Source organism: Schistocerca gregaria, chromosome 4 (genome assembly GCF_023897955.1).
Source record: "Schistocerca gregaria isolate iqSchGreg1 chromosome 4, iqSchGreg1.2, whole genome shotgun sequence".
Classification (NCBI taxonomy): Eukaryota; Metazoa; Arthropoda; class Insecta; order Orthoptera; family Acrididae; genus Schistocerca; species Schistocerca gregaria.
In genome coordinates, this window is record NC_064923.1 from 304278853 (window position 1) to 304306698 (window position 27846).

A 27846-nucleotide genomic window follows, 5' to 3' on the forward strand; every position below is an offset into this window, starting at 1 on the left:
TGATTCCTTCCAAGTGGAACTGCAAAAGAAAGCAGAACAAGGCAGTGCCCTCTATCACCAGAAAGTGTTATAAAAAAGAAAGAAAGGGGATATTTTGAGTTCAGATTTGACAGAGAGAAGGAAGTTTTGAACATAAAGTGGAATAACAACAAGTGTGTTATACTAGCAACTAATTTCGACACTGTGATTCCACTGACAAAGTCCAATGGTGGAATTCATTCGAAAAAGAAATGTCAGTGTTCCCTTGTCATTTTTCCTAGGAAGCAGTTTAATGACAAAACAATTGCCAAGCACCCAGCATCCTCAAATGAGAACAGTCAATAATTTTCACATTTATGCTACAAGAGAACAAAATTTCTTCATATTTCCATAAACCGGATTGGCAGGGCACAGTTTTCCAAAAATACAGTATATATGTTAACTAAAAATAAATTGGGAACTAATGCTTTTATAATTTAATTGAGTAAGTTTAGCTGACAGGGCGCTAAATAACATCAAGCAGTTAGTGACACTATATTGTTAGCGTAGTATAATTCCTAAGTTTTTAAGTTTTGCTTTCTTTTCTCAATGCACATCTTGGCTTGTCCCAAATCAGTGGAAGTTGTTGTTCTTTATGGAGCTATAGAGTGTGATGAATGAATGAACATACAATCAAGTAATTGCTCCATAACAATTTCTTTAGCTTTAGCTTTAGCTTTGGCACCAGCATGTGTAGTAACCAAGTAATACATAAAATCGATCCAAGAAGCTCAAATATGGCTTTATTTATAAACCTCTGAACAATAATGGAAATAAACCTCTTATGAATCCACATATAACAAGACAAAAGAATAATACAGAAGGTGCAACATAAGTGATACACAGAACAACTAAAGCCCACTACAATTGGTGAACTCACACTCACATGCACTAGTATCAGCGTATGACAGCATGTTTCTACTCACACTAAAACTTTCTTTACTGTGTGACAGATTCCCCTTCAGAACGCTTGCTGCCAGAAGACTGGGATCACTTTCATGTCTTGCTGGAACAACTACTTCTCAGAGTGCCGTCACTGGGAGATGCAGTCCTTGAGAGGCTGTGCAATGGTCCGGAGGCATTCTCACCAGACTGCAAATGGATTGTTGGAGAAGCTCCAGAGGTTAGATGTCATATCTTTAGTAGTAGTGATTGCATCTGTTTCACTGTAACTTAACCATGAAATTTATGTTTTAAAATACAAATAAAAAATGGTTAGAAAATTCACAGGTGCTATAATGGATGCAACTGAACTTGATACAATAAAATGTTCAATACCCATTTGAAGCTCAATATTTTACCACATGAAAGTATTACTCAAGGATAGCACTGATGATGAAAAGTGCCATATACAATGAAGAGCCAAAGGAACTGGTACACCTGCCTAATATTGTTTAGGGCCCCCAAGAGCATGCAGAAGTGCTGCAACACGACATGGCATGGACTCGACTAATGTCTGAAGTAGTGCTGGAGGGAAGTGTCACTTTGAATCGTGCAGGGCTGTTCATAAATACATAAGAGTATGAGGGGTTGGAGATCTCTTCTGGACAGCATGTTGCAAGACATCCCAGATACGCTCAGTAATGTATGTGTCTGGAGAGTTAGGTGGCCAGCAGAAGTGTTTAAGCTCAGAAAAGTGTTCCTGGAGCCACTCTGTAGCAATTCTGGACGTTTGGGGTGTCGAATTGTCCTGCTGTGCATGATGGGATGCAGGTGATCAGACAGAATGTGTACATAAGTGTCACCTGTCAAGAGCCGTATCTAGATGTATCAGGGGTTCCATATCACTTCAACTGCACATGCTCCTCATCATTACAGAGCCTCCCCCAGGTGCTACCTGAAGAAGGCAATGAGTTACGTGGCCGAAATATTGTGCCAGAGCGACACAAACATCCGGCAGTAGACCTGATTTTTCGACTTGTCATAATCTCCATTCACTGCAAGAGCTGCCTTATGCCACCTTATGGGAGGACCTGTCCGCCTACATGGTATCACTGTACTAGTCAGTGTTGGAGCCAACATCTTGCTGTGCATCAGTAACCTCATTATCATCCACATACTGCATTGTTTGGAGTGCATCCTTCATTGGGCCAAAAAGGTGGAAGTTGGAAGGTATGAAATCAAGTCTGTAGGGTGGGTGAGGAAGAACAGTCCAATGAAGTTTTGTGAGCTCCTTTCGTATTGCACAGACTTGTGTGAGGCCTTGTGTTGTAATGCAGAAGGGTAGTTGTTTCTTCAATTCCCAGAAGGTAGTACAAACACTTCAGAGATGATTGCTGCACCATGGAGGACATCAAATAGAATAACCCCTTCAGAGTCCCAGAAGACTGTCGGCATGGCTTCATTGGCTGAGGGTGTGGTTTTGAACTTTTTCTTTGGAGGAGAGGTGGTGTGGGGTCACTCCACAGATTGCCATTTTGTTTCCAGTTCTTTGCCTGTGATGATGATCAACAAAAAATGGTAATGATCAGCCTTGTAATGTGCAAGCAATTCCGCACAGATGGTCCTTCATTGTTATTTGTGGTCTTCCCTCAGGCAGTGAGCAGTCTAGTGAGGACACACTTTTGAGTACCCCAATTGGTATATGAGTGTATCAGCACTACCACACTGTCAACAAAGACGCCCAGTTGTGTGTGCAGTGAGGTGCTTGATTGTCATCCATCGATCACCTCAAATGAGTGTGTCCTCACGTTCCAACATTGCAGGAGTCACAGCTGTGTGTGAGTGGCCAGTGTGCAGGAGATTGGACAGGTTTGTGTGATCTTGTTGCGGTGATGACAGATGCCTCACCCAGTGACTCACAATTATTAGCTCAATGCCCCTCTGTAGACATTCTGCAAGCACCTATGAATATCTGTGATGCTCTGGTTTTACTCCAAATGAAACTCGATGACAGCTCTCTGCTTGGAAAGCATCACCAATACAGACACCATTTTGAAGACTACATGTAGTGCCAGTACCTGTTGGAACTTCATGTAACTATAGAGGCTGAAGCTGGAATATTCCATGATGTCCCACAGCAAATTCTACATTTTTTCAATCACAACAGGCAAGAAAAACATGTTGCATTACTTTACCATTCAAATTCAACTGTCAGCTTGAAACAAAGCAAAGTGGATCATCACCACTTGCTAAGGGTAAATAAATGTTCCGTTTTCTCTTTCTTGTTTTTGTTTTCTTTTTGCACATCATTTTGCACAACAATTAACTACTAAATATCAAAAGTATTTCACAAGCTGTAAGGTCCAGCTTCTTATTATTCAGACAATAATTTATGTTTTACTGATTTGTATCAAGTACTTAATTTTGCTGGGGACTTTTTAATGCACAGAATAATCTGAAATTTTGTGGTACTGTGTGTTCTAAAAATTCTACTGTATTAGTAAATTTTTGCTATAAAATGACCTATAATGATTTAGAGGCATCTTATAAGCTTCCTAAGTATAGAAATGTGTTTGATCTTACTTGATATGCAGCAACCTGGAAGTTCTTCTAATAATTTCCGGGTATGCAGCCGGATCCCGTCGACATTCTGCCACGATATTTCGGCCCAGAATGTCGACGGGATCCGGCTGCATACCCGGAAATTATTAGAAGAACAAATACGCCGGGAAAATTTCAGAAGTCACAACCTGGAAGTTATTTTGAGGTAAACATTTTATTGCCCATATAAAACTTAAATTTTGCTCCACAATAGATAGATCTGACAAATCAGTGTTCAAAAAGCATATGAGATATTTACAGGTATAAGGAAATTCATATTTTTTGAATGATGTTATTAACTATAATTATATTACAATAAACTGTATAAGATAAGGCTATTTAAATAATATTTGTATAAATATGCTCCAATTTAGATTATGTAGTATGAAACGAGGCAGAGTAGGAGTTGTTATAGAGTATTTTTAGTAGTAGCTAGTAATACCCTGTATGCAACTGTTACAAAATGTTTTTGAATACAAATACCTCATGCCATTCAGTGAATTGTAATTTATTAAAGGCTTGGTAATAGCCGTTGCGTCTACAACCAGAACTCTGCATAACAACAACACAAGAAGTAGATTTGTATGAACAACAATTGTTTAAGTGTGTTAGGCTTTGGACACTCATTTGCTGACTTTCTCTTTGTTGAATAAACAACAAGTCAAAGCTTATTGAATGTCAGATTTATCATTAACTGTAAAATTTATTGGAGAATTGAAATTTCAGTAGTAATTGGACTGTCGACTTTAGAACATTAATGGGAGAGAACATTACAAGATGATAGCCTGATGTTTAGATTTATATAAAAATTGTACTATGAAACAGTTCATCCCGTTCTAAATTCACTTATGAAAGATGAATTTAATTTTGCCGTGTTCATCTCATTAACTGTGATACTTATATTGGCCCCAATAATCTTGTGTTTCACAGTGCACCAAAGATATAAAACGTGTCATGTACATAGAAATATAGAAATGTGGCCAATGAATATGATAATGTACAAGAATAAGCTATAATACTATAAGTATATAGTACAGCACGCAACAGATATTATGTAACTTATCTGTCACACAGTGCAATGTAACAACACTGTGCCATTCAAAGTAATAATTATATTACTAACAATAAGTGTAATGAAAGTTGAAGTAGAGACAGTACAAGTAATTGACCTTTATATATTCATCAATTAAGAGGAGTGTTCTTAATTCCTGAATGTGTTGTTATTTTCATGAACTGAAAGGTATAATTTGTTGTACAGCTCAGTGCCCTTATTTCTTACCCCAATTAGATTCCTGTACAACTTTTGACTTGTTCGATGATTGTTTACCTGGTACATGTATTGTGAACAGACTTATTAGTCTCTCACAAATGTGGATTCCTGTTAACATAGGCCACAGCTCATGGAATAGCCAATGCTTTTAAGTCCCTCAATATTGGCCAAGCAGATGTGTTGAGGAGACACCATTTCATTCTTGTTATGAGCCCCTTTTGCATTGGTAAGTTTTCTTATCTTTTGACCCCAGAATGGAATGCCACAAGAGATAACTGAATGTATTAATGCAAAATAAAGTATCTTCAGTTTTGTGATATGGCAGGACAGACTAAGAATTCAAAAAGCATTACACGGATTGCTCACTCCTTTAGCTGATTTTCTCTGTGAATATTTTATTGTATGTTATTGTTGGTCAGCACCCCAAGAAATTTCTTTTCCTTGGCTTGATCTATTGCTTCATTAATGATTAGTGAGAGTTCCGTAGAGGTAGGGTCATTTTTGGAGGCACTGTATAGCATATGTGCAGTTTTGTTTTTATTTAGTAGTAGTCTATTACTGTACAAATGTGAAATCAGTTTATTTATTACATCAGTTACTTCATCCCTCATTATTTGAATTGATGGGTTTTGGAAATCTGCATCATCTGCAAACAAGACAAGTAATGCTTTAGACAGATCACTGATAAATAAACAGAGAAGGAGGGGTTCCAGAAATGAGTCTTGAGGCACACCTTACCCAATCACAGTTCCACTGAACAGAACCTTATGAGCAACTTTACTAGAAATTTGAATCAACTGCCTCCTACTTTTGAGGTAAGACTGAAACCACCGATTGTAACTGCCTCTGACACCATATGACTTCAGTTTTTATAGCACCATATGACTTCAGTTTTTGTAGCAGTAATGCATTATTAAGTCAGTGTATTCAAAATTATGCAGTAGTTGTTTCTGGTTTCAGATTCAGAACTACTATGTTGCAGCAGGAATGAAAACTGTTGGAATCTCAGCAGCTGGTGGAGTAGGCCGTGCAACAGCTGAAATGATAGTACATGGCTCAACACAGTATGACATGTATGAAATAGATATTAGCCGCTTTCTTGGCCTTCACAACAATCGTAAATTCCTTAGAGACCGTGTAAGGGAAGTCCCAGGTAAACTATCTTTTTCTTTAACTATCTTCTTTGTTAATAGCTTTTGTGTACTGATTAGTTTTTGAAAAATTGTTTTACATAATTTACAAAATAAACATGCTACAGTGATAGAGATTATTGTATTTTATGTCCATGTAGAAAAAGCAACACAGATAGCATTTGAAGAAAGAACCAATAAAATAGCTAATGAAAGTGATGAGCCAGTGCAGTGGAATAATATCAAGATGAGTATCATTGGAGCAACAAATGAGCCTTTAGGAAAAAAAGATAGTAGAACCCAGACAACCTTGGATAGCAAAAGAAATACTAAACCAAATTCAGGAAAAGGAGTAAGCTCAGGAAGGAAAACAATGCAGTTGACAACAGAAGAATTGAAAATCACATCACAACCACATTCAGAGAAGGGAAAGGGAAACAGGCCAAAACCATTGCTGAAGAGACAGAAGGAGGCCCGGAAAAAGGAAAACAGTACCAAGTTTATAAGAAAGTCAGTGCTCTCCAGTAAAAACCTAGAACAAAATCTGTAGTAGTTAAAAATAAAATGGGTATACCACTGATAGACAGTTACAAGATATGTGCTCATTGGCTAGAACACAAGGAAGAGGTGTATGATAGGGATTTCAAGAATGAAAGTAATCTAATTGGAGACATCATTGAGTGTGAAAGAGAAATGTAATGTCTGTCAATAATGAGATATGAATTTTAACATGTCCTTCAGAGTATCAAAGAAACAAAAGTGACCGGTACTGATGACAATCCTGCAGAATTGCTGAAAACTATAGATAACATCTTCAAAGACCAATTATTTAGAGTAATAAATGACTGTAACAAAAGAGGTGTCATTCCAGAAGACTTCACACAATGCATAACCATTACCATACATAAAATAGGAAAGGCAGTTGACTGCACCAATTATACAACAATATCAATGTTATCAAGTCTCCAAAATACTTTATTAATATAGTTAACATGAGGATAAAAGGAAAAGTAAATAAGTGTACTGGGGAAGACCTATTTGTATTTGGAGAAGGCAGAAGAACAATGGAAGTAAGGCCTTGTGGATACTGTTGGAGAGAAGTCAAATAATTAATAATCCAGGATGGAATAATGTCATTATTATGAAAAGGATATAGTGCTACTCACCATATAGTGGAGATGTTGATTTGCAGACAGGCACAACAGAAAGACTGCTAAACTAGTAAGCTTTTGACCAAAAGGCCTCCTTCTGGATTTGATGACATACATACACACACAAACAGTGAGATATGTTTGTGTGCAAGGGTGTTACTAACAGTGAGATATGTTTGTGTGGATGGGTGTGTGCATGTTGCCTAATTTGAAAGCAGCCTTCTTGGCTGAAAGCTTACTTGTTTATCAGTCTTTTTGTTGTGCCTGTCTGTGACTCAACATTGTAATATTGCTATTGGACAGGATGGATGGAAATGAATAGAAAAAGGTATCCTATGTTCAGACTTAGAAAAGACTGTTCACATTGTGAACTGGGAGCTCCTCTTTAGCACTATGAAGAAACAGGACTTGACTGGAAAGACCAAAGCATGAACATAACCATCAGTAAGCACATGTGTATACATCATTAAGGTAGAGGAAGAGGTCAGGGTTAAAAAAGCAGTTACACAAGGATGTCCTCTATCTCCACATTTATTTATATGTTCATTGAGGAAGCTATTCAGAACTTGAAGATGAAGACAAAAGGAATAAAAGACAATGGTGGAGGATATATTGTTTCAGATTTTCTGATGACATTGTGATATGAGGGCTATTCAGAAAGAAGGGAATGTTTCTGTCTGACGCCCCTAGGCACGCGCTGATTGCGTATATTTTGGCATGTGCATGCTCGGCAGCTCAGTTGGCATCCATCTGTGACAATGATAATGTCTCTGGGCATCTGTTTTCTTTCGATATTCAAATTTGAAATTGGCGCTGCAATCTAAAATCCTGCCAGTTGTGAGGTCTGATCTTTGATATGGTTTTTGTTGGCAAAAAACCTAAAACCTAGAGAAATGTATTGTGAACTGTGTAAGGTGTATGGAAACAATGTAATGAGTGAATGTTCCATCCTTAAATAGTGTATTTGGTTTAAAAATGGCTGAACCAACGTTCATGATGAAGAGAAGAGTGAACGTCTGAGTATTGTGATTGACGATCTTGTCAGTAAAGTCGATCAATCAATTCTTTAAATCCGTCGCTTCACAATAACGGAGCTTTCACTTTCTTTTCCACAAGTTTCAAGGACTTTGTTGTTTGAAATTGTCACTCAAAAGCTAAGGTACCACAAATTTTGTTTTTGCAAGAAAATGCCCGATCTCACACAGCAAACTGCACTGAATTAATTCATTCAAATGGGAAGTTGTCCCTCATCCGCCCTACAGCCCCAATCTTGCACCAAGCGACTTTCACCTGTTTCCCAAGATGAAGAACTGGCTTGCATTGCAGCACTTTGATGACGACACGGAACTCCAGGCAGGTGTGACTCACTGGCTGAAATCTCAGGCAGCAGAATTTTACAACGAAGGTCTTTCAAAGCTTGTCCACCGCTATGATAAGTGCCCCCATATATTTGGTGATTATGTGGAAAAGTAGTATGTCAGTTGCTCTTTCAGATGTATATAGTAAAATGGATTTCTTGTATTTAGTGTTCTTGTTAATGCCAAAATGTTCCCTACTTTCTGAATAGCCCTTGTAATTACAGATATCCCTAAATGAAATTAATGGAATGCTGAAAGTCCTATCACACATTCTTAAACTACGGAAATTAAAAGTGAACAAGCAGAAAGCAAAGGTAATGACAGAACAGAAAAATATGGGAATAATTAAAACCATGACATTTGAACTGATTAGGTGAAACAGTTTTGGTAGTGTAATCACAGAGGACAATAGATGCTTAATGGAAGTGAAGAGAAGAACTACACTGGCAAAACAGCCATTTGAGACTAAGAAAAATTGTATCAGAGAATCCCGTGCTGAATCATTTTTATTGAGTACACTGCTCTATGGAAGAAAAAGTTGGAAGCTGAGTCAACTGGAATGGAATCTACTTGAAACTACTGAAATGTGGATTTAGTAGAAAAAGACATGATTGAGCTAGCCAAAAGGAAAAACTAACCTGTAAGTCTAAATGGGAGTAAACAAAGAGAGAAGATTAGTAAAGGAAATGAAAAGAGAACAATAAAATTTTCTGTCTGTCTCATCATTAATACTGTTGAAGGGAAAGTGCTGCCAATGAAAAGAAGAGGATGGCCTGGGATGAAATATTTGAGACACATTGTGAAGATGATAGGACCTGACAATTACATGGGAATTGAGATGAACAGCTAGTGACAGAAGAGAATGGTTGCTTGACAAGGCATTAGCATTTAGTGTCTGTGCCAACTCTGCAATACTGTTACTGTGTTATAAAGTAGTCAAAAGTGACATTCCACTTTACAATCATCGGACATCAAATAGAATGATTATTTACTCTCAGCGGCAGCAAACATTATCATAATGATAAACACTGAAAGACAGAACTATTAGATTTACTTTGGCAAACACTGCCTGCACCAGCAACAGATACCAATTAAAAAAAAAAAAATCAGCCCTTAAGAAGATTACAAAAATCATCAGACCACCAAAAACTGGCAATTCTTCTAGTTAAGGGTGTTTTAGGTGTAAAATCATTGTGATCAGTCAATTGTTGAAGCATATTTGCAGAGAAGTTTAAATTTGGTGTAGTACCATCGATATATAAAAATCATTCTAAGCAATCAACTACTCGTTACCGACCCATTTCACAGCCTCCAGGCTTTTCAGAGACTTTTGAGAGCTTGGCCTATGATAGAATATGACTCATTTTTCTGATAAAAACTTTTTAATTGTTTTCCAGTTTGGCTTTTGTCAAGGAACTTATGTCTAAGACCTTACAAACAAAATCCTGTTGGAGCAACCAAAACTAAGTATGCTTTTTGTACACTCTGTATTCTTTATGTAGTATCTGTATCCTTTTGTGTACTCTGTGACCTTCTCGAGGCCTTTAATGTGCAAAACTTACATGTGTACTTGGTAAGCAGAACTTTGTATGCATTAATGGAACCCCTTTTCATCGATGAAGACTTACTTTCATAACAGAAGGAAGAAGGTTACGTTGAAACATATAAATAAAACTAAAATCAGAATGGGGCAACATAAAATACACAGACCAACAGTGTTCAAAACTGCTTCCACTCCTTTTCTTAACATTCATAAATGGCCTTCCAATCACAGGTATGTTAACAAGGTATAAGGTTTGCTGCTAATCCAAGCAAACTGGTATAAGGCCCAAACTCTAACCACATCAGACACAGGACTTGTAAGTGAATAAGCCTACAACTGGCTCTCAGCTGTTAAAAGCCAACACAGGTGAAGGGTGGTCATGAAATTATAATTATCACCTTAAAAATAGAGAGAAGCTGTCATCATGGAGCTCTGTGATTGGGAGAATCGTCCCGTACATACACATCCTTCAACTTGATACATTTTTTTCCAGTCATGGATAACTTGGTGGTAATCTTAGTGGTATAAATCTGCATTTTTACTATTTAGAAACTGTTTCGCCTCAAAAAACCACTCATTGCTGTTCTGAAAATGACTGCCAGACAGCCGTTTCTTTATCCACAGGAGGAGACAATAAATGATAGCTCAAAGAAGCAGAATGGGTGTGTGTGTCCTCAGCAGAATTACCTGGGGTGTGGTTAAGCAAAGAAACCCTGTTGGACAATTTGCCATGGTGCTTTATCTTTCCAGCCTCACACACCCTAAAAGGAAGTTTTGCAGACCAAGGCAGTTCAAAAAAACACTCAGTACTCCTTTCCCAATAATGATTTGGACTTCACATTTTTCAGCAATGGTGAATACCCTAACTGCAAGAATGTAAGGAGATTGTCACAAACATTTATTTTGACAAAATACTACTCCACAACATATCATTACCAATGAAAATAAAACAATGATGTAACCATTAACAGTAAGACAATCATGTAACCGTTAACAGTAAAAAGGTTCTCAGGATTGTTACTGAGGTTTTAATTGTGGTTGCTAAAGGGACAAACAAAACTGCCAGGACTCTGATGGAAGTGCTGTAGGGTTAGTCATTTACCAGACAATGGTTGGGCTGCTGATGGCATGGCTGAATTCTTGCTGGAGTCAGCTGGCAGCATCAGTTTGAAGAAGCATGAATGTGGTGAGAGGTGTGTGTCTTTTGGCAGTGGTCAGAGTAGAATGTTTGGCTTTAGTGGCAGTGACACTCACAAGCGAAGTCTCACCCAGGTCCCCATTCAGATGATCACTCTGGAGTCTCAAAGTGGAATTCCTTCTCTCAAGGCTTGCCGAGAAGTGTCTCTTGTTTAGTCTCAAAGTAAAGTCACCCACGTGAGTTATCTCTCTCCCAACATTCTGCAGAGATGTGACCATGCATCTGATTGGCCAACTGATATTCTTTTTCAGGCCAATGAAACTATTTTGCAACAACTTCCTTAAGTGCAGAATAATGCCCACAATTCCCATAGTAGGAGGACCACACTCAGCTGCCAAGAAAGTTATTCTTAGAAGACATTCCCTTACTTGACAAGTTGTGCCTTATTTGTGAAGTTTTAATGTTCTGTGTCCTGTGGACATGTCCTTTTGTCATTCCTTCCTTTGAAAAGTACATTTACATCTGCAAATGTCTGCTCTCACTCCAGCGTGACAATATGGACCCACGTCCAGTCAGTGCCCACTCAAACATACAATGGAGGCTGGGGAGGAGAAGGTGGTGAACCCTATGGCATCCTTCACCCCATGGCTCCAAGCTCCACAGATGCCAACCAGTAGTTATTGTACCTGGATGGCAGGCTGAGTGTCTCATCTGGCTGATATCTTACAAGTCCTCAGTGGAGTCCTACCTTCATCTTAAGTTTTAATCCTGTTTATGTGTTTTGATTATCTACTTTATACAGCATCTTAACCATTTATTTACTGCAACATAATACTTTGTGCTTCCTTGAAAACTGTTGAAAGAACTGTTATTTTTAATGGCACTGCAAGAGCACCCTTTTCTGTTCTTCAGGAATGCATTATGGTATTAACTACCCTTTCCATGAGTTTAAAACTGGCCGCAAACTGCGAATGTCACCAATCTATCCAAAGCTGAAAGATGCTGGAGCAGTCTTTGGACAGGTCATGGGATATGAGAGGCCTTCTTACTTTGATCCAGAGAATACTGTTCAGAGTGGTAAGTTAAAAACATGACAAATTTCTTATATAAGAGTAAATATATTTTGTGTCTTGATATCAGATATTCTTTTCTTTTATGCATTGTAACTGTGTTGATCTCATATACACTGTTTTCAAAGTAACCCTTGTCATATCCATGACTTTGAATAAATTTTGTGGGATTATTTGTTACACCTCAAAGCAATATCATATGTGGCCATAACTTTGTATTAGTTATCTGCCAAATTCTGTAGTGTTGCTTGGAAGAAAGAGCAGATGAGTGTGTTAATTCATATGCCTTGTAACCAGATGCTCATTATTGTGTTAACTGTACTTTCAGTAGACAGAAGCTATAAAATTCATAAAAAACAACAAAACGTAATCCTGTGAAGCAAATGTGTGAAATCATAAAGTAGACAGATGAAGCTTTTGTAATCTGAAACCACACAATATATCACCTTCTGAGTTATTTTACTCACTTATGCTACTGACAAAATATTTATTAACAATATTGGCTTCATTTCTCGCAAAATACTATGTAATGTACATTAACACAATTACTTCTGTTATCATCTTGAGTTTTCCCTGTTTAGACTTACTTCACCTAATCCCTGTTTGCATTGCATCTTTTCTGCTAATTTTGGAAACCTTTTCTTCACAGTTCATCCCTTATATTCTGTTCTGTTATTGCTGGCATTTTCAATAAGCTCACAGTCAACAGGACATTAAACCCTGGTCTTCTCTCCTTTTGTGATTTTCATGTTCTGCTTGATTCCAAATGTTAAACTCCATGTTCTTGTATTTGTTCTTCTGCAGTTTAATACAGCTGTTGGCTGTTGTGCCATGAATACAAATTTCCACCGTAACTGAGTTGAGACAGCATTCTTGTCCTGACACCAGAAGTGCTAATTTAGTAAGTTCATGCACAGGCAATTTGGATGTTCAGTAAAGTATTGACTGTGAGAATCTCTAGCCAGTATTGTAGCTCTTCTTGCTGCAGCCACTGCACAAGTATACTGAACTCTTATAAATTAAAACTGAGAGAAAATATTAAATATGCAATAAACTCTAAAGAGAATAAGTCAACTTCTTATCACATTCTTAGGGATGGCATACAGTTTTTTCTCCGGGTTTGTTCTGACAAGGAAAATGAGAAAATTAAAAAAGTTACCATAATAGAAAAGTCAAAAGATGGAAGAATCAAACAAAAAATGAGGAAAGGCAGACACTCACTCACAGTTGACTGTCATATGTTGCACAGACACATTTAACATCTCAGAAAATTGTGATAGCTGTTGAACGATCACTTTTTTTCTAGTTAATGTACTCATGGTACCTGCTCACCCCTTCCACTCACACACAGATTAGTATAAATAACCAGACCCATTAGTATCTCCCTTCCAGTTTCACAGCCTTTGTTCGTATCCCCTATGGTATTTCTGCATTCAAACCAAAGCTTACCTCTTCTGCTTTAATATTCTCAATGGTTTTGTCCTGCACACCTACCATTATTTTGATGTCTTCTGTGTTAGCACTTCATCCCACTTTTTCATGGCAATTTGTGTTTGATCCTGGAATTTTCACTCTCTCTTTAAAATTTGCAGGTTATTCCACCATTTTTTTCTCATAGCGCTCATAGTTCAACTGTAAGCTCCTGCCTAAGGCCTTTCAGTGATCTTGTGCATTACTTCAGATATTCCTTTAATTATTCTAATATTATTTCCCGTTAACTGTTTCCTGTGATTCATGTTATGTTTCTGTTTGCCCTTGCTTTATGAATTCCGTAAGATATTCAAATTAATTATACCATGTTCTGCATTTTTGCATTTCTAAAATGGAACTGGTTATATCATTAAGTATCTTCAACAAATACCAAATTTGAGAGTAGTTCTGAAATGTTTTCAGCACCATTGGATATTCCTTGTTTGTTGATAATTATTTTTTTCTCCTGTTTCTCATTAACCAGTGAATTACATTTTTTCTGCTGTTCCTTAATAATCATTGAGAGTGTCTTCTACTCCCTGTCCACAGACCTGAAAAGGTCTCAGATTTGGTGTAGTCACTGTACACAATCAATTTATAAATTGCACAGTGTATTCCGAGAATGTAATAACTTTTGATGTGATTTACCATAACACTTTGATGCACACACAAAAGTTTTTGATTTGCAGGTATTGGTCACATCTGAACATCTCACCATATTGTTGCTTCTTGTTCTGTCGATAGCGGCTCATTGCTTATATAATTTTTGGCTGGTAATATTTGGAATTTGAAATTTCTATAAGTAATGAGACTGACTACATGTAGGAGAACGTGTGACTTGTTGCTATTCAATCGGCCTTCAACAGTCTGAATAGATACCTGAATGAATTCATTCTTCTACTGTGGAAAAGTGAGTGGAATGATTTCCTTATTCCTAATTGGACAGCAGAATGAAAGCTGTGATAGAGTGAGATAATAATTCTTACTTGGATGGAAATACCATAGAACAGAAGAATCGTTGCCCTCCTTGTTTAATTTTTTTTGTGACTGTGTTGGCTGTTCCACATCATGAAAGATCAAAAATGCTGAGTGTTTATATTGGCATCTAATGAATCAATGTACACTCAGTGTTCGATTGGATTTCTTCTTAGAATGTCTTTCTATCAATTACAGTTTGTTTCCAAATTTGTCACAAAGACTCTACAGAAGTTTTTCAGTCATTCTTCTGCAGCAGTTATTATGCCATAAATATGACTCGGTATAGCTATGAAGTCAAATTACAGTAAAGTAAGAGAATATTGATATTTAATACATTTTGTAATGATGTATTTTTTGTAGTGTGTTTTGTTGGAAATAATATAATGCTTACACCTTTTACAGACACTTGTGGACCTGTTCATGGGTACCAAAAAGGTAAAACAATTCCATTTCGGATAGCACGTACAGGAACATTTGTGAAGCCCCCTTGGTTTGATATTGTTAGTGAAGAATATGCAGCTTGTCGGGAGGCTGTTGGTCTCAGCGATTATTCCTCTTTCACAAAAATTGATTTGTGGGTATGTAAATACTATGTAGACATTGAAAATAAAATTTTGAAATCAGTAAATAACTTAATTTCAAATTTGCAAGAGACTGGGAGGCTTTCAATAAGCAAAGAAATTTCTTATTTAATGTGCTGATTATTTAAATCTCATCATGAAAAACATCAACAATAATAACCAATTTTTGAAAATGTAATGTAATTGGATGGATAAAAAAAATCTACACATGAACATAGCTAACAGACACTCCTCAAATAAAACTTTACACAATATTTCAGCAGCTTGATAAATACAACTAGTGAAAATGTGAAAACAATTTTTAAAAAATTGGCTAGATGTGGGTAGGACTCGCATTCTGTGGGTTCTGAACAAAGTTAATTTTGTATATAGATTGGTTATCCATCCCAAGAATTGAGAATCTTGATGATTTTTGCCTGTTATCAACAATGATACTGGCATGATATTGGTCTCATGATTTCCAAGACTTGTGAGAATGTTTTAATTTTACAGTTGAAGTCAGGTAATAAATGACAAAAGAAATATTTTTTTCCTGTAGCATAATTACAAATTAATAATTTTCAGATTTTTCCTTTACTTGTGATGTTAAACATTGCTTCCTGCCAAATTCCATTATTCTAGTCAACAAGAAGTACCTGGTATTGATGAGTGTATTTGCGAGTATCAGAATATGTGACGTAGACAGACTTATCTTTTGATTGCATTAAGTTAGAGGTTTATATTTTTTAGACTGCCGAGGGACACTTGACCTTAATATTTGAATTAAATTTCAACATGATACCTTTACCCGACCATGAGAAAAAGGGGCCCTAACAGATGGACGGACAAACAGACAGGCAGTTGGAAAAGAAATGCAATTTTTTTTTCCCTGTGATATAATTACAGATTAACAGTTTTAAGACTTTTTTCTTTAGTTGTACTTTGAAGCCTTGCTTCTTCCAAAAATTCGTGATTCTAGTTGTACAGGAAATACCCTATAGGTTTTGATGAGTAGTGTTTTGAGTATGAAAATATGTGACATAAATGGCCACATTTTTTGACTGCAGTGGCTTAGAAACTTCAGTTTTGTATACCACCAAGGAAACATAGACCTTAGCATGTGCCATGAATTTCAAATGATACATCTGCCCATTCCTGAGAAAAAGGGCTTTTAAAAGGCAGAGATACAGTAGGACTGCAAAGGGTTCCATTTTTGTAGATTGACATACAAAACCCTAAAAGTGGATCCTTTAATGTAACTGACTGCCCAAAAAAGTGTCTATTAAAAAGATGAATGTTTAAATTATAGTCATAAATAAGACGGTTATACTGCCAAAAGTTTTTATATGTTTTCACAATGAAACTGGTGGAAGTAAAAATGATGAAAAGAAGGAAAATTCCTGCAGATATATAGGGCAATTATAATTAAAGTTTCTGTTTCCAAATGCTGTAAATAAAAGAACCACTGCTCATAATGGCAGCAAATTTGAATGGAATATTATCAAAGGAGGGGTAAATGTTATGGAAACAAAAATTCACAAAAATTTTAACACAAGATGGTGCTGAAAGCAGCAGAATATGCAAAGTAAAAGATGTGGGGTATATGGCTGTTCCTCAGTTTGCACCCGAGATACTCCGCGTCTCAGTGAAGAATCACACACTGCTGGGAAACCTTTACAAGAATGGTGACTTGCACCAGTAGCACTGCAGAACTTCTGGACACTGGAGGGCATGATAAAAAACATTGGTCCTGTGTCTAACAAGGGTCTGGAGAAAATGATTACAAAATTTGAAAAACAGGTTCTTTTGAATTACAGTGTGGCAGAGGGAGGTAAACATTTGATCCCATGCCAGCAGAAGATGTAGCCACGGCTTAGCAGAAAGGGTTGAGCAGTGATGAGCAAACATGCAGGGAATTGCCTGAACTTTGCACATGCCTGTGAACATGGCACATAAAATTCTTTGAAACATCCTCCATTTCAGTCCATACAAAATTACCCATTTTCAGAAGCTACTTTATGCTGACCTGTTAGTAAAACAAATGTTTGCTCTAGAGTTTCTTGCTTGCATGCAAGTGGGCAATGAATGACCATGGAACACGCTGTGGACAGATGAAGCCCATTTCCATTTCTAAAGAAAAGTCAATACACAGAATTTCAGAATATGTGCAATAGAAAATCCACTCACACATCAACTGGTACCACTTCATTCTGCAAAGATAACTGTGTAGTGCAGGATGAAGGCATTGCTTATCATAGATCCATATTTTTTTAAGGGAATGTGTCTGCTGGTCCTGTTACCTGTATTTCCACGGGTAAGTGCTATGACAGCCATTTGCACACCAATGTAATTCCAACCCTTCAACAGCATGGATGTGTGGATAGGATCATTTTTTGCAAGACAGTGAGCCTCCACACATTGCACAGCCATTGTAGCAGTTGCTGCAGACGCAGTTTGGAAATGCTAGAATTATCAGCCACCATTTCCTACCTCTTGGCCATCCAGATCACGTGATCTTAATCCTTGTGACTTTTGGCTGTGGGACTATCTGGAAAATATGCTTGTGTTCAGTGCTCTGATTAGAAATGTAGCTGAACTGAAGGGCATATTGTGCTACACATTCTGAACATGACCCCTGAGACACTCCGATCTGTTGTGGAACATGATATTTCCCGATTTCAACTTGTGGCAGAAAATGGTGAACAGCACACTGAATATGTGTTGTGCCCATCTCATATCAATTAAAAACCATGTCATTGTTGCTTTTAATGCGATTTTTGGCCTCAGGGCAATTAAAAATCAGTTTTTCCCATACAGTGTTATATGACCTTGTCATGATGGAAAGGCTTACCTAACAAACAGTGTCACACCTGTTGAATGCGAAACTTTTGCTGTCATGCCCATTAGACAGTATGTTTGGTTTAATGTGCAACTCACACCATAGCTGTCATTTTGCATTTCATCTGTCATTTCTGCCAAGTCCATTGACATTATGATGCTTATAGTACCATCTACTGGTAAAAGTTTTATTACATATTATTTGTTTTCTTACCATTTCCCACTTTTTTGATAATATTCCATTCAAATTTGACATAATTTGCAGCGGTGTGGGTTTTTTTATTTTATTTTTTTTGGGTGGGGGGGGGGGGGGGGGGGGAGTGGAACTTTATTTACAGTCACCCTGTGAATCAGATTCCTGCACAGATGCATGCAAATGAAACAAGTTAGCTATAAAAAGTGACAGATTAATGTGATCAACTGGCTTGCACAACAGCTATTCTTATTTTGATATAATGTTTTAATTGGTAATTATGTTACACTTCTCTTGTGTTGCTTTTAATATTTTAAAAATTAACTTCATTTTCTTACTGGTAATCATCATGGCATTTCTTTACACATTATAACAATATAACATAACTCATGTTCTGCATCTGAATGCTTCTGGTAAGAAGCTTCTTGCACACCTAATTGGCTAAGAGCATCCAGTCTCACCAGAGCAGTAATTATCTTACCCAATTATTTCTAATTTTTACATTTGCTGCCTTTTATTGTACATTATTCTGAAAGAAAGAGCTCAATAGCAAATACGGTTACTGCTGAAAGGGGTAGTAGCAAAGTGAAACACTTCACTTTGGAGTGAGCCATGCCTCTGAAACAGCACTCTTTCAGCATCTTCTGTGTGTGAAATGGCAAGCTGCACTGCACAATGGAGGTCCCCTGTAATTGGCTGTGTAAGTGTTACTGCAAAGGTCAAAGGCAGGCCCAGGTCAAAGGTCGGGCCAAGCTGAGTGAAGCATCATGATGTTCAAGCCAATCGTTAGAGTGATGGCTGATTTACCTTTTTTATCAAAACATAACAGCCTCATAAAATAGCATTTATTTCTCTTATCACTGTAAGTGACTCAATTGCCAAATGGAATATAAGAAGATGTGTTTTCTTTAACAGAATACTGTTGAAATCACTATAACTTTTTGAACACTGTGCCACAGCACTGGATCTGGAAATATACATGCTTGTGGCACTGACAGTATACATGATGGTAGCAGAAAATATCTGGAGTTTCATCAAACAGTTAAGAGTATTAATAAGATTATGTAGACTTAACTGGAGACTTGATTTTTTGTCTGTTAGTACTGAGAACAGTTTGTTACTGGTGTCCAAATTTGAGAATTTTTCGTACACTTTAGATCCCAATGACTACTGAAAGTAATAGTGAACAGGTATTGACTTCTTATTTCTGAACTGAACTAGCTTCAGTGAATTACATGTAAAAGTGATGATAAACTATTTGTCTAATTAAGATGGTAAAATGAGCCTTAGAGGAGAGTACTAGTGGCACTAGTGTTATTGTTTGCTTATTAATGACATGGTAGATAGCAACTGCAGTAGCTTCAGATCATTTTCAAAGTGTGCAGTTATTTACAGTAAAGTGTTTTCTGATGAATGCTGTTTCAATATATAGTGCAAAGCTCGGCATCACACCAGTAATGTAGGGCAGAATGTAGTTCTAGTCAACCATTGATGTAGAGGAATGAACAGTTGTGCATATCACTAAAAATATAAGGCCAATTAATTGAAATATCAGTGAGTCAAAATTCTGACATGTGACACAAATTAATATCTGGAATAAGAATGTGTAAGGTTACTTAAAGCAAATGGATTATCTTTAAATTTTGTTCAGTTATATTCATAGAACTCCAGAAGCTATGATCACAGTCTGTTCAAGTAATGAAATACAAAGAGTGGATAATACTCACTTTTCCAGATTACTGTCAGTAACAACTTGAATTGAGAATACAGTACCCTAGAAGTAATGAAGCACTGTAGCTCAACTGTAGCTGAAGGGTGTCCACAATTAAAGCTCAAGTTTCAAAATGCTGTAGAAAGAGAACCACTGCTCAGAAAGATGCCAAATTTGAACAGCATGTTATGGATGCATTGGGAAATGTCATGGAACAAAAAAAAATTATTATAAGAATATGCACACCATCAGATGCACTGCACATGGCGGTTTCTCAGATTGCATCCGAGATGCCCAACATGACTGTCTCCTAGACAGATCGTGCACCATTCGTAAGAACTTTCGGACACTGAAGGGCATGAAAAAAGGCATTGGTGCAATACCTGCTAAGGGTCTGAAGAAACTGATTACAAAATTTGATAAGACAGGTTCTTTTGAAATGCAATGTGACAGAGGGAGGAAAGTAGTTGATCCGACATCTGTTGAAGGTGTGGCCACAGCACTGTGGAGGAGTTGAGTGGTGGTGTGTATACGTGCAGTGCATGAGCAATTGGCTGAATGTTGGTCAGGGCTGCAAATGTTGGACATGGCTCCTGTGAAACATCCTGCATTGCTATCCATACAAAATCACCCATGTTCAGTAATTGCTTTCTGCTGACCTGTCAGTAAGACAAACATTTGCTCTAAAATTTCTTGCTCACATGGAAGTGAACAATGAATGGCCATGGAACATTTTGCAGACAGATAAAGCTCATTTCTGTCTCCAGAAACATGTCAATACAAACACACTTCAACTGATACCATTTCATTCTGTAAAGGTGATCATGTGGTGCAGGTTAATGGCATCTTTCTTTGTAGGGCCACCTTTTTTTTTTTTTTTTTTTTTTTTGAGGAGATGAGTCCTGCATGTCCTGTTATCTGTACCATCAGTGGTAAATGCGATGATGGTACTCCTTCGCACATTACACAACCAGTCATGTGCTGCTGCAGAGGTATTTTGGAAATGCTAGATTATCAGCTATCATTTTCCTACAGTGTGGCAATCCAAATCACTTGATCTTAATCTGTGTGGCTTCTGGCTGTGGGATTATCTAAAAGACGTTATGTTAAGTGGACCAGTTTTGAACACAGCTGAATTGGAGTCACACATTGTGTAATAAACTCCAAATGTGACACCCTCTAGTACACTCCAGTGTGTTGTGGAATATGCTATTTCTCGATTTCAACTTGTGGAAGAAAAAAGTGGCCATTGTATTGAACATGTCTTTTGTCATTCATGTAAAAATTAGATGTCATTTTGCTTTTTACTTAGTTTTTTCCCCAGAAAAATTAAAAACTGACACCATTTCACTTTTTATGTGGTTTTTAACCTCAGAACAATTTGAAACCAATTTCTCCCATCTAATATGGTGCGACCTTGCAGTGACGGATGAGCTCACCTAACTATTATGGACACCCTGTACATTTACAATATGCATGATTATAGTTACAGCAAATTTAAAACTGAAGAAGTCGGTTTATTCTACATATTTCCATTAACTAATGAATAATATAATTTTTTGGTTGGAGGGGGGAGGGAGGAAAAGAACTTACAGGGATTAAGTTCTATAAAAACTTACTACTCCCAGAAGGTTTGTTACCACCTGTGGGGGACGCCATCATCATCAGTGATTAAACAGTGGCAGTAAAAAGCTACAGAGGCCTTGAATTCATAGGAATGAAATGTTACTGAATTATATTCTGCATTGACATGATCCCTCAGTCCAGAAATTTTAGAAGAAGTAAATACCAGCAGTGAAACCTTCATTGTATTATTACATGGTTAAAAGTTTCAGACTGAAAAAGTGTCTTGAGAGATTTATATGTGGTATTAGTTCTAGTACATACAACAGAGACCTCTTCTGAAATTTGTATTATGACAACTATTTCACAATACATACATTAATTTTAGTATTTTATCTATCCTAAGAATCCGTAATCACATATAATGAAATAATAAGCAACCAGTTGCAGAAAAGAAATTTAATTTCTTTTCCAGTTTTGAGCAAAATAATAGTACTAGGAACAAAAAATATCTGAAAAGACTACATGAATTAAACATTAGTATAGAAAGGAGTAAAATATGGGTAAACATGTATTCAGCTACCTGCCAGAGCATATTAGATGTCATGAGGGAGTTCAAAAATTAATTAAAGAATATTCTACAGGCCAGCTCCTACTCCACTGAAAAGTATCTTTGCAGGATCACCTAGAATTAATGCATTAGATTACGCATGCTGCTCTAAAATTCTCTTTACAAAGTTCTAGAACTTGTAGAGCAGACTGAGAAGACAATCTTTGAACTGGAACTTACATCAGGAAATACACCATTTCCATCCTACAGCCATCTGACAACATGTTTGCTAGTTAGGTATGCAATGGGGTAAACATTTTATGATCCGGGGGGGGGGGGGGGGGGGGGGTGATAACATCAGATCAGCTAATGTCATCTGATGTCTGTCTTACCTCTCTGACCTAGTCCAAGCCTCATTCATTTGTTTGTGAGTGTAAGAGAAATGACAGCATCCGCTCACTTTTCACATCATGTTCAGGAACATCTGGACCATCAATTTGGACACAGATTGGTAGGACAAGGTGATCCAGTCTCATGGCCTCCATGACCACAGGGTATGGCTCCATTGGAATTTTTCCTCTGGGGTCAAATGAACATTTAGGTTTATAAGACTCCTGTAGAGACAGAAGATCAGATGGCATGAGTTGTGGTCAATGTGAGACAGTTTGGAGATTCACTGGGTATGGTACTGTGTCTGCACCCCATCATTCATAGGTACAATGTGTGCACTGAGCTTGGTGGTTGCCAGCTTACTTGTAGTGGATCAGAACAACAGTGTTTATGAAAACTGATGCAGTTTCCTTTTTGTTTCTTTGGTCATCAGTGAGTGAATTGTAAAACAAATGAAGTACTGGGCCATATCTAATAAATTACTTCTGAAAGTGGTCACATTACCAACACATTTTAATGGTTGTTCCACAGAAATGGTTCATTTCCAGACCAGGGCTCCAATTCAAAATATCATCTAATCAGACCCCTCTACAAACCCTGGAAGTTCCTAAGGGGAATTTTAGAGCACCATGTGTATAAGTATATTAACATATTAAAAACAAAGATTCCAAGACTTACCAAGTGGGAAAGCGCCGGCAGACAGGCACATGAACAAAACACACAAACACACACACAGAATTACGAGCTTTCGCAACTGGCAGTTGCTTCGTCAGGAAAGAGGGAAGGAGAGGGAAAAATGAAAGGATGTGGGTTTTAAGGGAGAGGGTAAGGAGTCATTCCAATCCCGGGAGCGGAAAGACTTCCCTTAGGGGAAAAAAAAGGACAGGTGTACACTCGCACACACACACACACACACACACACACACACACACACACACACACACACACATATCCATCCGCACATACACAGACACAAGCTTGCGTCTGTGTATGTGCGGATGGATATATATGTGTGTGTGTGTGTGTGTGCGAGTGTACACCTGTCCTTTTTTTCCCCTAAGGGAAGTCTTTCCGCTCCCGGGATTGGAATGACTCCTTACCCTCTCCCTTAAAACCCACATCCTTTCATTTTTCCCTCTCCTTCCCTCTTTCCTGACGAAGCAACTGCCAGTTGCGAAAGCTCGTAATTCTGTGTGTGTGTTTGTGTGTTTTGTTCATGTGCCTGTCTGCCGGCGCTTTCCCGCTTGGTAAGTCTTGGAATCTTTGTTTTTAATATATTTTTCCCATGTGGAAGTTTCTTTCTAAGTATATTAACAATTATGCAAAGGATAGTTTGCTACCTACTGTACATATGACATGTTTCATTGTGTTTGTCTGCAACCCAACATGTCATCTTTATAGTGAGTAGTCATTTTTGTGGTGAGCACCATAAAATTAAGCTATTTCATTGTATTACACAATAAAATGTGCACCATTGACTTCTGTCCACAACACAGCTCACTCCAATCCTCCATGAAATATAATTTATGTAATATATAATTCAGTGTTCATACTTGCGGATAATGAAAGGAGAGAGTTTCCATGTATAAGAAGGATAACAGAATGCTTTATCAAAGGAATTACTTACAAAACACACACACACACACACACACACACTTTTATTAGATACTGCTTCCATTTGTGATATACATATGAGCTTGACCTGACAAAGAGTTGCCAGTCATTTAAAAATATTGGAATAAATAATAACTTTATAGAAAAGTTGAAAAACCTGACTTGGCAGACACATGAACAAAGATGCCAAGTATCACTCAACAGTCTGCTTACGAAATATCAATACCATGTTCTCAGTGAGAAATTCAGCAAAATCATTCAGCTCTCTACACATTTTTTGTACTAGTTGTTAAGAAGAACCATTAATTAATATATGGTAAGATCTAAAGTATTCACTTGGTGATTGTTTTCCAAGTATACAGGTAAATGTATAGACAAATAACTGTGTTGTGATTTGTTAATGTCTCATTCAGTTTCATGTGAAACTTGAAAACTAAGCAAACCAGCTGCTGATTTCAAAATTATCTGTCCTTAATTCGTAATTTTATCTGTAAAATAGTCATTCTCCCATGTTAGGTAGGACCGTTGGGATCTTCTGGTATCACTTATTTTAAAAGAGGCACAATAATTATGTTATTGAATTATTACACTCCTGTATAAAATACACAATTATGTTTTTAAAAGGTTCGTATGTTTAATTCAGATTCACATTTTTTACAGTGTGTCTTACAAGATTCCTTTTGTATTGCAGTCCAAAGGAACAGAGGTGGTGGATGCTTTACAATATTTGTGTTCAAATGATGTGGACATTTCTATTGGTGGCATTATTCACACTGGGATGCAGAATCAACGTGGAGGCTATGAAAATGATTGCAGCTTAGCAAGACTGGCTGAGAATCAGTAAGTGGACCACAAAATCCCACACCAAAGAAAAACTGTGCGCCAGACTTTTAAACAATTAGCTAGGTTGAAATAAATTCACTGAATGTGAATAACTTTGTGTCAGCTGATTTATGTACAGATGGTCTACCTGTTGGTGACATTTGAAAATTTGTGCCGGGCTAGCACTCAGACTAGGACTTCCCATTTATCACGAGCCTTGCCATTAGGCTATAAGTGCATGCCTCCTGGACTGATCCAGACTTCTGTATGTCACATTGTCTGCGTCTTTGTACCGTAGTCTCTTAGTTGTTACTCACATTCAGTGAATTTATTTCAGTCTAATTTCAAATGGCTGTCAATCATCATCAGTGTTTAAAAAAAGCATTTTTTGTAACAAAAGTATTTACTAGGATATATAGGGTCATGTACAGGTTTTGTGTAGACAATAATTTTTTTTTATTAAAACAGGGGATGGTAATCTGCTCAGATTTCCATTCATTCTCAGTGGCAGAGAAGTTCTTTGTGATATTTCTCTTTGAGTAACAAACAGCTACATAATTATTTCCACAGAGATTTTCAAGAAATAAATTCAATAAGGCTTCATGGAGAAAAACTGCTTTAAAAAAAATGAAAAGAAAATATTAGCGAAGAACTGATTTTACTGTTTAATTTTGTGTTTTGGTAGTTGTTTAAGCAGTCATTTTAATGAAATAGAATGTTTGTCATTGACTGTAATGCTCTTCTTTTCATGCCCTATAACCCTTCCCCTTGTCCCATTTTTCCTGACATGTGAATTATGTATTCACATCTTACTAAGTAAGTGTTAATGGTGAAAGCTGCTGCAACTGCTACAAATTAAATTTACAATCTTGACCACATGTGAAAAAATTGAAACAAAGTTGTATTTGATCTGTACAGTGGGATATTAGACAGTGGTTATATTGAACATAACTTGTTAATTAACACAATGAATGTAAGTTTAAAGACGCAATGCTTATAACAAAAGAATTGTTTTGCCATGTAAATATGAATTTAATTTTCATTGGGTTCCAGTCACAAGAATTTAAAAATATGTATATACTTCTAAATTTGTAGTTACATGATGATTGCTCCGACAATCCAACAAACTAGATGCAAGTCTTGGATAAAACGACACCTGCCCTCTGACGGTTCTGTTATGATGTCTGATGTTACATCAATGTACACTGCAATCTGTATAATGGGACCTTTCACCAAACAACTGCTTTCTCTACTAACAGATTCTGATCTAAACCCCAAGTCATTCCCCTTCTTCACATTCAAGGTAAGTGCACATTACAATGTAGTTATGCAGTACGGATCTTAGTTTTAAAGGAAGTTCATTTGGCATTTCATAAGTTGCATTCCATTTCCATTTGCCACATGTGTGATGCCTGAAGGAGGACTGATAACCGTATTCTTCCTAAAAATGAAAATACAGATTGAAACACAGCTAATTGAAATTATGCATTTACTCCTAGGAAAAGAATAAGAAGTAATATTTTGAAGAATGTTGGCAGAACTTGATTACATTACATTCATTGCTATATCTAAATTTTCTGGTCAGGTCTCATATCATTAGATGGTTAAACGAAAGCAAAAAATTTAACTTTGCATTTAGTGATATTCTGATAGAGAATGTTCAGTGTCGTCTGGTGTTATACAGTCTTTATTTGGAAAGAGAAGTTAGTGGTAATTTTTTTATGTTTTCAAATCTGGTGATGAAAAAACAACCAGTAACTCAAACTTTCCTGCATAAATGCTAACAAATAACTAAAAGTTATGCATATACTATGTGCTATCAGAACACTGATTTACTAAAGCTGACTTGTAAATCAGGTACTGAGACAGAAATGTTTTTGTGTATGTTAGGAAAATACAGCCAACTCAAATGAATTCTTCTGTGGTTACAATATTTTTAGTTTTTGGTAGATTGTAAGCTACAATGACCATTTGTATTGAGTTGAAAGTATAAGTTGCATGGGCTTGAACCCAGATTCTTGTCATTTGTGCACAGTGCACCACCAACTGTGCTGTTCAAGCGTGCTTCACAAATTAAATCAAAGCTTCCAGTTCCACTGCCTCACACATAAAATCAAAGCTTGGAGTTGCCACTATTTTCTGAACTTGGTGACTTATTTGTTTAAGACTCTTTCAATTGCTTCTGTGTGCAAGGGATGCCTATTTTTATGTCCCCCATGCAGGAGGCAGTACAACAGTGAAATGATGGTGTTTGTATGATCCTCCTGTGTGAATGATATCTTAAATGTGAAATTAAAACTTCTGCTTTGTTCTTGCTTTCTTCTATTGCCATCTCAGACTAGTCGATGAGTGACTGGACACAAGCCTTTGACCAAAGGGACCATGGCATCAATATTGGTCTAATTGCAGTGCATAAAGAGTCATTTAAGCAGTTATTCTTCTGTGCTCCATATGTGATTGATATGACAAGAAAACCTAGTATGTGTTACGGTGCTAAGCATCCCTGTGATGCATTCCACAGTAGTTTGCAGTGCGTATTTGTAGATGTAGATGAGCTATGGTTATCTCCTAATAATGCAACATAGGTGGAAATGAAAAACTTTACTGAATTGTTTTTATTGACAGTGGCTGTTTCAATTTCAAAGAATATGCTTGTTCATTATTCATTAATTAGCATCTTTCCCCACAGGAACTTGATGTTGGGCTGGCAAATGGTATTCGAGCAATGAACTTGACACATACTGGAGAACTTGGTTATGTGCTTTACATACCAAATGAGGTAATGTATATTAGTTATTCATGACTCATAGAGAAGGTTGTCTAAAGTGGTCTGGATAAATATGATATAACACATTCCTCACCATGTGTTGATTAGTAGAAAAAACATATTAAACAAAGAAGTTCTCTTTGGGAGGATTATTACAATTTTCATGCTATTCTTCTTTTAACTTTTAATATTTACTAAATTCTGCCTTCAATAACACCAAGACTCTTGA

General features: G+C 37.0%; 1 protein-coding gene across 1 annotated transcript in view; it reads left to right on the forward strand.

Annotated features, from left to right (window-relative positions):
* LOC126266932 (pyruvate dehydrogenase phosphatase regulatory subunit, mitochondrial) overlaps positions 1–27846 on the forward strand; it is a 95522-nt gene that overhangs the window by 54184 nt on the left and 13492 nt on the right. Inside the window, exons 6-12 of the mRNA XM_049971624.1 lie at positions 972–1141; positions 5732–5924; positions 12004–12168; positions 15012–15187; positions 24720–24868; positions 25946–26153; positions 27540–27629. Coding sequence (XP_049827581.1) covers positions 972–1141; positions 5732–5924; positions 12004–12168; positions 15012–15187; positions 24720–24868; positions 25946–26153; positions 27540–27629 — 1151 coding nt within the window. The remainder of the gene's footprint in view (positions 1–971; positions 1142–5731; positions 5925–12003; positions 12169–15011; positions 15188–24719; positions 24869–25945; positions 26154–27539; positions 27630–27846) is intronic.